This window comes from Pieris rapae, chromosome 1, assembly GCF_905147795.1.
Source record: "Pieris rapae chromosome 1, ilPieRapa1.1, whole genome shotgun sequence".
Lineage (NCBI taxonomy): Eukaryota > Metazoa > Arthropoda > Insecta > Lepidoptera > Pieridae > Pieris > Pieris rapae.
The window spans coordinates 4,952,119-4,964,002 of NC_059509.1; the positions used below are offsets into that span (position 1 = coordinate 4,952,119).

At 30.8% G+C, this 11,884-nt stretch overlaps 1 protein-coding gene across 1 annotated transcript; it reads right to left on the bottom strand.

The window, feature by feature from the left end:
- Positions 1–4,754: 4,754 nt before the first annotated feature.
- LOC110994845 (monocarboxylate transporter 3) lies at positions 4,755–9,108 on the bottom strand. The gene is made up of 8 exons (XM_022261725.2): positions 8,978–9,108; positions 8,755–8,860; positions 8,232–8,502; positions 7,254–7,456; positions 6,572–6,773; positions 6,100–6,269; positions 5,801–5,963; positions 4,755–5,346 (listed from the first exon to the last, which is right to left on the bottom strand). The coding sequence occupies exons 2-8, from the start codon at positions 8,839–8,841 to the stop codon at positions 5,012–5,014; spliced, it is 1,431 nt and encodes a 476-aa protein (XP_022117417.2). The 5' UTR covers positions 8,842–8,860; positions 8,978–9,108; the 3' UTR covers positions 4,755–5,011.
- Between the last annotated feature and the right edge of the window lie 2,776 nt (positions 9,109–11,884).

An 11,884-nucleotide genomic window follows, 5' to 3' on the forward strand; every position in this document is an offset into this window, starting at 1 on the left:
ACAAGTAACTATTCCTCCTTTTGAAAGAAATTTAATAATTTTTATTATTTATTTATTGAAATCACACACACTTTAATCATCAATGGGATCAACTAAGTTGCCACTAGCAAGACTGATTTTTTGTGAAACCATACTATTTATATCATCGTTCCTTCTGATCACCGAGTCATCACCTCAGTCACGAACAATGTGGACCGTTAATGTTGTTGTACAACTAAACGCTTAATGAAAGTAGAACCTCACGGTAGTCGCTGCCACTCAGAGACAACGCTACGCTGCACTTCTGACAGTCGACGTTACGAAGTACTTGTCATCTCATTGTGTGAACTAAATTTATATATTCATTACTAGCGGACCCAACAGACGTCCTGCATGAGTTTCAAACGATTAGGATATGTTCTCCACGTCTAAAAAAAGCATGAAAGTATCTACTGCAGCGCCATCTACCGGGCTGATTTATGAATACCATTAAGAGAATCACCTAAACACATACAAAAAAACATCATTCAATATCGGTCCAGGTTTTTAGGAGGAGCTCAGTGACATAAGTTCAGTAGAGGTATATGTATAATATGGCTATTCTTTTAAGTTAGATCAAACTGCATACGGTGTGCAAATTTGATTGTAATCGGTTAAGTAGTTTTGGAGTCCATAGCGGACCAACAACGTGACGCGTAATTTATATATATTAAGATATATATGTATCCACTTTCCATAAATACTCCATTATCCTATCATATCATCATCACTACATAGTATAAAACAAAGTCGCTTTCTCTGTCCATATGTCCCTTTGTATGTTTAAATCTTTGAAACTACGCAACGGATTTTGATGCGGTTTTTTTAATAGATAGAGTGATTCAAGAGGAAGGTTTATATGTATAATAACATCCATTAAATAGTGGAGAAGTATTGTTATTTTTGAGGTTTCTAATGTGATGTCGTAAATAATTAAATTTTTTCCGCTTACATTGCAAACGCAGGCTGAACCCTACGAGTTTTATCAAAATAATGTACTAAGTATTGTACACATTGAAAAGGTCTACAGAAAATTCCGTGATGGTATATGTCTATCTCTTATGGATAACCCACAATAACTTTTTTTTGTCATTTACTTTTTACGACAAGTAATGGCTAATTTTCGAAGCGATTTTAACCAATAAAGCATTAATCCTTAACCAATTAAATACCTTGAATACATTGGTCATTTAATATAGATCTATACAGCCCATTACAGCTTATTTAGCAGCGATAGAACGCGTATATTATCGGAGCTTTCCAGCGACGGAAATAACAATACATAATAAAAACTGCTTTTCATCAGCATTGCACCCGTGCGAAGCTGGGGCGGGTCACTAGTATATCTATAAACAAGAATAGAATACTCTTAATACATTAAAGGAAAATTTAATTCTGAGAATAAAATTTCCAAAGATATCTTATAAAACAATTTATTTAATATTATGTTGTTAGTGATTTCTAAGAAATAGAAATTTAAAGTGAAATTCCAAGTTAAAAGTTTTGTTATTTAATGTAATTTAGTAATTACTTTATCATAGCTATCATAAGGCGAGCGAATATTGATATAATAATTTACTTCTAAACCTGATAGTTATATTCTCCTATAAGTAAATTCTTGTGATTGGTCAAAACGATAATAGTCATGATTTGTCTGAATTTAAATAAGTACGGCAGAAACTGCCTGCGACTGATATCGCGATTTATGATATATGATTCTCCGGCCATATCAGACATTATGTCATTAAAAAATACTTTGAAAAAGACACGGTTCAAAAAACGTATATTTTCGATATTTATTTATCATTTTCGTTTTTCCTATCACGAGACAGTTGAATAAATACATTCGTTTATGTAAACACAGTAATCGCATATTTATTGAAAAAAGGCACGTAGCGGAAATTGAATTTGTAGTCGAAGGTTGATCTTATAGGTTTTGGATGTTTGGGCCACGAGAGCAGAAATAACGTAGATAGGCTCTTCCTTTAGTGATCATAAGGATGCTATTCAGGGTGTGGTAATAGAAATAATAAAAAGAACTAGCGTGAGTAATTAGCTTGGTTCAACGATAGTGTAATGATTATATTGGCACAGTACTGAAAAGGAACTTCAATACATAAAATACCTGCTTAGCTGCTAGTATAAGTACTATTCATACAATAAAACAATTACTACATTTTTATATTATTCGACTAGGTTAGTTTAGCTGAATGGTTCTTGAAAACCATGAAGCCTGGGTTTGATTTTGGATAGCAGTACAGATTATCATTATTTTTACGTCTCATCGAATGTTAAATACCTACATACTATTAATCTTCTAGCAGGGGCCAATGAGGGTCGATACGGGATAGAACTGCGCAAAAAAGATTGTATAGCTATCTACTAATATTCTAGTCACTTCAAAAATTTGTATACATTTTTATATTGCATTATCAAGGTACTACTCAGTAAGATATTGAAAATCATTTTATATTATTATTTGTATTATTTGTAGTATTTTACAAGTATTTTTGTATAAAGCGTTTGATGTATGAATAACTATAATTATGAATTTATGTATAAATTAATGATTATTCACCGGTTATTTTACCTCACAATGATTTATAAAACCATGGTTTTATAATCACTCTTTATAAAACTTCATTTTATCACTGTTACAGGCTACTAATAATCTTATAACGTATCTATAAAATTTCATTTAAGACAATATGTCCCTAGTACCAGATTGCTTGATGATATAGCAAAGATAAAATTCTAAAGTATCAAAAATAATATTTCAATACGAATTATATTAAGATAAATATTTTATCGGACAAGGGAATTACTGTATTTATCCATACAGAATATTATTCTTGTTCTTAAAGTTATTGCTTTATCTCTTCGTAATAAAACATGTGTAATTTTGTTTAAAATTTGTGCATTGTCTTTTCATGTATTTATTAAGTATTATATTATATCAGATATTTTATATTAAGTAAGACATATTTGTGTGATTTATACTTGCAAGACGCTCACAGTGCACCGATGTGCATGCATACTATGTATTTGCTTTAGTAATAAATACATTTTATGAAAAAACTAAGTCCACATAGAACTAATGTTAAAATTGTAATATTCAAATTTTAGCATCAACAAGTTCTTTTACATATCAGAATTATTGATTAATTAAGGTGATAGATGTTTTTATCATTCTTGATGATGCAATATAATTTAAAAAACTGTAATAAATTATATTTTAATAAGATAATCATTCAATCACAAACAAAAATCGCCATTTGTTTAATACGTTTTACTAATATTGTAAAATCCTTTTTTTAATAATTTCAGAAATGAATATAGCCAGTGTCACTAGAATTTTTGAAATTCGTACAATTTTAGTTTATTTTTTACAAACATCTCAATATTCGTATAGAAAAGGTATTTTTAAATTATGTTGCAACGTTAAAGTAATAAAATCCCAGAACATGAAGAAATACACATGCGGAGAATAATCCGTACTTGCAATATACGGAAGCGCCCTACAGATTTACAAGTTGCACGTTGCAATGAATACTCTGCGGGCTAAATTAAACCAAAATAATAATGTCCCTGTCTGAATATTTCAGCGTGTGTTGTCGTTGTTTCTTTACATTTATAAGCCGCTGTTTGTTGTCCCTTGGTAAACCCCCTTACATTTACACTGTTCTGTTTAATACAACCGTCGAAATCAGATCATGTAAAAAAAACTGCATAGACTGGAAAAACAATAAAATGTTGATACGACGCTCAGGTGGTATAATAACAAAACCGTTTTCCAATGTTTCTTTCTGATAGGAGTTTGCGATATTTGATATTTGTAATCCCTGATGGCAGATTGATTATTTGATTAACTACAATTATAGATAGATATGTCTAAGAAAGGCGCACAACAAACTTGTCATCACATAATTTTTCCATTCATCATAGATGTAGTAGGCAATTTACATGTATCATACGAACTGGGTCTGTCCCGAGAGATGTTGAAATAAACATGAGATTTCAAATCCGATCGGTCAGTTAAGCTTTTATAAACTAGCTGCAGCTTTGTTTTGAAAGCTTAATTAGAAACTACGTAATTACCGTTAAGGTTAGTTATTTACTATGCCATATGCCATTTATAACATTTTATATGCTAAAAACATGTCATTTAACATTTTGGCCGATATAACTTTAAACTTTTTTAAAAACTCCTTTTTAGTGCAACACAATAAAATTAATATTGTGTAGCTTATGGGTTTGCTTTTAATTACCACATTAAAAAATACTTTGGTTAGTTTAATTAACAGTAGAATGAAATGTAAAACACACGATAGGATTTATAATCACATTAAAAATTAAAATCCAAGTATTACATTATACAGATATTTCGTAAAATGAAATGCAACTAGCATTATATACATCATATATCACGCGACACGAACACACAAATGTATCAAAAGTTTTGGTTCACTGAGTATTTTAAGTAAGTAACGTAATTTTCTCCCACAAAAATAATGCAACAATGTGGCTGACAACAATGAGACTTCATTAATATTTTTATTAACATTTTATTAAATGTTGTTACAACCTACTTGCTATTTGTAGTAGTGTGTATAAGTATGTACATTCTATATACTTACATAAAAAGGAGAACTAAAACTAATTACGTATAGATGCTCACAATCATGAATAGAATTGATTTTAGTCTATATAAAGTTATACGATTATATTTTTTATCATCGGTTCACATATTATGTTGACGTCGCACAAACACAAAAGTATTTTTACTTATAAATCATTGTACCTTTAATATAAAAACCACTTCATTCTTAAATCCCGCCCATGAGCTCGTATGCACCCTGGTTTCTCAAGTCCAGGCAGGCTCTTTAAACTTTAATAAAACATGATATGTCTGCTTATTTCTTCCACGTTCCAGAAAAATAATCTACAATACTCGCTCTCAGGCATACAAAGATTTAGAAACTTTAGTTTTCCCTTAAACATCTTCAGCGTCTAGTTTTTTCTTCTTATAATATTGTAGTAACATATCCGGAAGCCATATAATCAAAAATAATATCAGTAAGCCATTTTGGGCAGATATGCATGCTATATAGTCTTCTGTGTAATCTCTGATCCAACCTAGGAAATATCCTATAGGTGGAGATATAACGCCCAAGCATAACATACCAAGTCCGACAGCAGAGGGTACTTGGTCGACTCTGCAATGCTCAGTTATAGTCAAATTCCTTGCTACGATGACCATGCTCCGTCCGATACCGTATAATGCAGATAAAACTAAGATGGATGTCAGATCTGTCTGATATGCTAATACTGAAAAGAAAAAGCTTTTGTAAAGAATCTTAATTAAATTTATCTATATTGTCTATCTACCTCTATCAATTTTATCAAGTTTGATATAGATAAATATATCATTAATAGGAGTAAAAATGTGCTTTCTCAAAAGGCAAGTAGGTGATTACCCTTCACTGCCTAACACACCGTTAAATTCTTTGGCCTAATCATGCCGGTTTTCGATGTTCTCCATCGGTGTACCAAAGAGTGAGTTTGAACCTAGGACCTCAGGAGAGTCACACTGAAGCTAATATCGCTCTATACGTGAATAGTAATTTTCGTTTATGCATTGTTATAAATTCTTATCTTTGATTGTTCGATATTTCAATTCACTTCACTTAAAAATGTTACTAAAGGAAAATCTATTATCTAGTTACACAAAGGCGCCACAAGCGACACATATTCTATATCTATATTAAAGGAATTAACTTACTTTGCCTGGTTATAATTATCCAAATGCAAGTTAGAAACAGCGTCAATCGAGCTGTCAATTTTAATCTGACTTGGACTTGTGGTACAATAAGCCTTCCAAAAATGTCAGCTAATGCCACTGCAGACATACATGTAGCCGTTTCATTTCTGCTAATACCTATATTCTGTAAAAACATAAAATAAACAGATGTTAGTTATTTCATTCTACAAAATAAAATAACGTTTAAAATTAGAAATTTTTTATATATTGTTAATGCTTAGAAAGATAGTTCTTTTGTAAAATAATCAATTAACACTAACCAGTAAGAAAAATGGGAACAACATGCCGAAATTCTGGATCGAAATGTACGTTAAACCGATTCCAATAATGACATTAATAAAACGAGGACTTGATAATAGGGATATGTCAAATAATTCGTAAATTCTTTCTAATGCAGTTTTCTTTAATTCCGGCGTTTTATTTAAGGATCCTGTAATGTCAAATAATGTTAAAAATGAATTATTGCCTGAAATGAATATAAATAAAACAATTGGAGTTACTTAAAATACTAATTTGATACTAATTATCAGTTAACTCCCTATAAATAATAAAATTATCCGAAGACGATACGATATAAAAGTTTAGATTGTAGATAAAAAATCAAACTAATTTATAATGATTTTTAATCTAGTCAGATTAAAAGTCAATGTTCTGTATTTTAATGTACTTTTATTCTGTATACACAATAAAAGTACATTAAAATTAATGTAACTTAGGATATTTCAAAAATACCTTTTTTGAAATCATCAGAAAAACCATTTACAGATTTTTTTCTTAGAAACTGCGATGTTTTAGTAAAGATTGTTGCTGATTTATCATCCTTTACATCTTTTTGACATTTAATCATTTCGATTTCTTCTTCTTCAATAATAACCTTCTCTTCTATTTTTTTCATATGCCAATCAACTGGTTGCATTAACATTGATCCACAGACCTAAATTAATCACAAAATTTGAGGAAACCGTCTCACTATTAATTAATACAAATAATCAAAAAAGCAGACATAAAAATGGTCTATGACAATGTTTTTATTTTAGTTTACGTACCTGATGTATAAAGGGTTTAAGTTTTGATACCAAAGTTCGCTTTTCTTATCAAGTGACCATAAAAAGTAAATAAATCAAACATCTGTTGATACTTTAAGGCAATAAATGAAAATCAAACTTATTGATTCTATTTCTGACCTACATATTTAAATGCAAAATTTAAATAACCATTATAATAATATATATTAAGAAAACTAAACTTTATACCTCTCAATCTCCGAATATTACTTACCTACTCTATTATGTCTTTGGGTTTCGCAAGTACTACATTTTAAGAAAACTTTTCTCTCTGACTACGATTGCTAACCAGCCCTTGGAGGTTCCACAAATAATAATTGTATATCTGTTTGGTTTTAATAAATACCTACTCCATGTAAACACAGTGCTGAAAGAAGCCAACATGCACCGCTGAAGCCAAATTTATCCAAAGAATATTCCACTACGTGTGGCATTAAAGCTTGTCCAATCCCGGTGCCTGTCATTGCAATGCCCACTGCTATACTCTTTTTCAATTTGAAGTAGCTGTTAATGGCTACGAACGATGCATTTTGTATGAATCCTAATCCTACGCCTGAAATTTTTAGTACAATTTAGGAGTTTGGCGTAGGTATTACAGAGATGAATTTTGATGGATTTGGCTTACTTTTGTCTCGTATTCATTGCATGTTTTTACACGTTTAAGGTTAAATAACTAAGTCGCAAAAGTAAGAAATTATGTGACTTAATTTGTGGTTAATTGACAAGGCCCACTATTAGACCGAAACCTTTACTCAAAGTCATTTAATTCAAAAAACGGATATAAAATCCGTTTAAATGCTTACACCGGTGAGAGATCGATTTTTAAAATTGACCAGTGCGCTAGAATGTACAAAATGTGACAATCTGGGTCTCAGACATCAGAAAAACGGTCTGCCATAGTAGAACAGTCTATGTTTTTTTTTTTTTTTTTATAGAACAGGGGGCAAACGGGCAGGAGGCTCACCTGATGTTAAGTGATACCGCCGCCCATGGACACCCTCAATGCCAGAGGGCTCGCGAGTGCGTTGCCGGCCTTAATAATAATAAGACTAAACTTGCAAACTACCTATACTATGTATTTGTTACATAGGTCAGACAAAAGGCATATATGGCATGGGTTTTATAAGAAGAGCATGGAAACTCCAAGTGACTTCTGACTATTAATTAATGATATAAAAATAAAAAAGTCTTTGTTTTTAATATTAATTTAAGGTAGTTTGCAAGTTTAGTCTTATTATTATTTTAACATAATTTCCATGAAGTAAATTAGTGCCTTTTCATTTATACTCTAATTCTGATTAAAGCTATTAACAGCACAATAAACTTACCAAAAACTACTCCGTAGCTTAAACTCAGGTGGACTATGTTTGTTGAAAATGAACTCAAAAATATCCCTAAACCACATATAACTGATCCGGTGACACAAACGAATCTTGGTGATTTTAGTTTGACCAAAACCCCAACAAACGGTCCGCCGAAATTTATTACGCAAAGCATTACACTCATAACCATCGCTGCACCTGTAGTTCGATGTCCCATTTCTTTTAATTTGTCGCCATATAATAAACTGAATTGCGAAAACATTGCCTGGTTGAAAACCTGTAAAAAAAATTCTAAAATTAAAAAAAAAACAAAAAAAAACAACATTTATTTTATGGGTTGGCATATCAACACAAGCAATTAATTAAATAAACATTACATAAAGAACATAAAAAAGCAATATAAAGTATAAAAAAAACTTACTAAAAACATATTAAATTTTGCTATCAACATTGGGTACGTCTGGCATAAACTTACCGTAATAAACATTACATAATCTTATATTTACAATGAACTAATTTGTTAACTTACATTAGTAACAGCACTGCCGAATAATACCATCCATCCCCAGCCTCCATCGGGTGGTACCAGTTTTATTACTGTCTTCGTTTTAGACATTATCACTTTTATTTTGTATCTAAAATATTTTGTAACATAAAAACTTAGTCATGATTTTTTTTAATAATAAAATAATTTTTAAACTTTTTGGTGTAGTCGAATTAAATATATTAGTAAATATTAGTAAAAACTTTACCCTAGTAACCACACAATTCACATTTATTACACTATATAATAGACGTTATATAATAATCATATTTTCGATACTCTAATTAAACATCCATACAACACGAGTATGTGATAATCAATGAAATTATTTTGATTTAAAACCTTTAGAATTAATTGAGTGCTATCTAAATGCCAACGTTGAAAGATATGTATTAATGTGTAGGGTTACATTTGAATTAAACAACAACTGAATTTTCTTACAAGAAATTGAGACAACATAACAAAACAACTTTAAAGTTTTGGGAAAATTTAGATTCCCTTTACATAGTCTCATCAGCTTTCTTTTCATGAGTGCTTTTAAATACTTTTGCATACAATTTATTTTAATCACTTTACAGACAGTGAATCATCAACGCCATTGCACTAAAACAAGATGCGAAAGATCGTAGTCATTTTAATTTACTCGTTGTAAATGTTGTGTTATTGTTGGATGATGTTTCATAATAATAACTTACTTTCACTAAAACACTTCAAGTGTTCTAGATAATTTAAGAAACACCGTGTTTAATGTTTAAAAATCGTACTAATTATAATCTCTATGTGCGGGTAAATATCTGTTTTGATAAAAAGCTAAATACCTTATCAAAGGTCAGGCGGCTAAACTAAAATATTAATAACCGGCGCTTGTTTTCAAAATATATCTCTAGATTTATTCTAATCGTTTACGTACATTTATGTACGTTGAGTATGTTATATGTTGTTAATAAACTAAATTATTATTATTATTTTATCAGATTGAACATGAAAATTTACAAAAATATTCAGTAGAAGTAGTAATTTACATAGAGCAGTGTTGACCTAATTAATGGCTTCAGCGTGCGACACTCATCCCTCAGGTCGTAGGTTTGATCCCCGGCTGTGCCCCATTGGACTTCTTTCTATGTGCGCATTTAACATTTGCTCGAACGGTGAAGGAAAAACATCATGAGGAAACCGGCATGTCTTAAATCCAAAAAGTCTAAGACTTGTGTCATCCACTGGAGGCTGACCTGGTAGGACTTGCCTATTAGATTTAAAAATGATCAAGAAATAGATTCAGAAATCTGAGGCCAACATATAAAGAGGTTGTAGTGCCACTGATTTACGTTTTTTTTATTTTTTTAGTGGTAATTTACCTCATGTTTCAAATAGAATTGAAGTTATCAAGTTTCTATCTAATCTATAATTTATAAAAATCAGTGGTGCATTATAGCGTAACAAAAAAAAAATATACTTCCGTTTATAACCAATTGCAATATGTCAGATATTACTAGAATATGTAAATATATTCAATTCTCCTTTATTTTTTACGAATTATTCGTAAAAAAAATTAAAACTTTGACTGAATTTTTGGGCTGTTTTTCTCAGAGCAGAGTAAAGTTATACTTATAAGGGATTTTTAAAAATTCAACAGTATTAATAATAAATACAAAAGGTTTAAGGAAAGATGACAAGATTTTTTTTGATACGCGCTATTACATTTTTGAAATTAAATATCTAGAAACAGTATTGTCAACATAACAAGACAAATACGACCACAAATACCACAAGAAATGATTGAATTATGTATTGATAAAAGGTTTATTCCATGCAAAATACACGGTTAATTTATTTTTATTTTTGTTAAATTCACACAAAAATGACAGGGAAAATGTTAAATGAAATCTTCTTCTGCTTTTAGTGCCTCTGCATTACTTTAGGTTGGCCGTCAGTGTCTTGAAGCGTGTCTCGTCTTGTGATAGATACAGGAACTCTTCCGCAGTCGCAATACCAGTCCAACTGGCTTCTTCGGAGAAGTCACGATTTCTTTATTCTACAAATAAGCCGTTTACCGTACGTATGTGGTAGCGGTCAGTGTGCAACGCGTAGACTAGGTCCGCAAGATTCAGTTGTTTAATGTTCTTTGCGCGTTGTTCCCACGAGAATTTAAGTGTTTCTAATTTCACCATGTCTCCTGCTGATAAACGACAACTCTTTGTTTTTAATTTATTTTATTATTATTAATTACTTAAGATGTCACGTGGAACAGGGTGTAATGGTTGCAGATCCTTACAAACATTGTGTAAAACAAAAAACTTGGCGATTAAAAATAGTGATGGATAGTTTATTGCCACTTCTTCTCTCTGTTACAACGGTGTCGTTTGCATGGCGAATATTGATCCTTCCGTTAACATTTTTAATTTAACTTTATCTGACCCCTCAATGGCTTCCTATAAAGTTGCTTCAGACATCAATCTCTATTTATTACTTCTGCTTAGATCGCTGCATAAAAATTGTATTACCAAAGATTTGAAAGGCACCATTTGAGTTTACTTTGTTAGTCCTCTGACTAATTGGTGGTCGTTATCGAGAACTGACACTGTTTAAAGTTTCACGAACATAATTGTTTTGCTTACATTGTTAAGACCAATTATTATATTTATGTTCCTGAAACAGAACTAATCGCCAAGTAATGACTTTCAAATGTTCCTCGCTATGTTTTTTTAAGAATTGTATATGCTTCGTTTAAAGTGTATTCGTTTTAATTGAATATGCTTAAAATATAAATTACCTCTGTTTTGTTTTTCAGAAACATAATAACAGATATAGTTGTTGTGAAATGGAATGTATCCCCGTTACTAAAAATTAAAATAAAAAATAATAATACGTTTATTTTGGAATATAAAATCATCAAGGTATCACTTATTCCACGTCATTAGATTCGAACCTGTAGGCATTCCTACTCATCGGCAAAGAAGACAGAGGGTGTAGAGATGGTGCGAGGGATCGAGAGAAAAAGCCGGCGTAAAAACTCTCGGTACGCTTTAAAAAAGCAACTTACCATGTGACAGATAATATGATTATTTAGTGAAATATTATTGTGCTAATAGGTTTAGTATAAATAAAAATTTAAGAG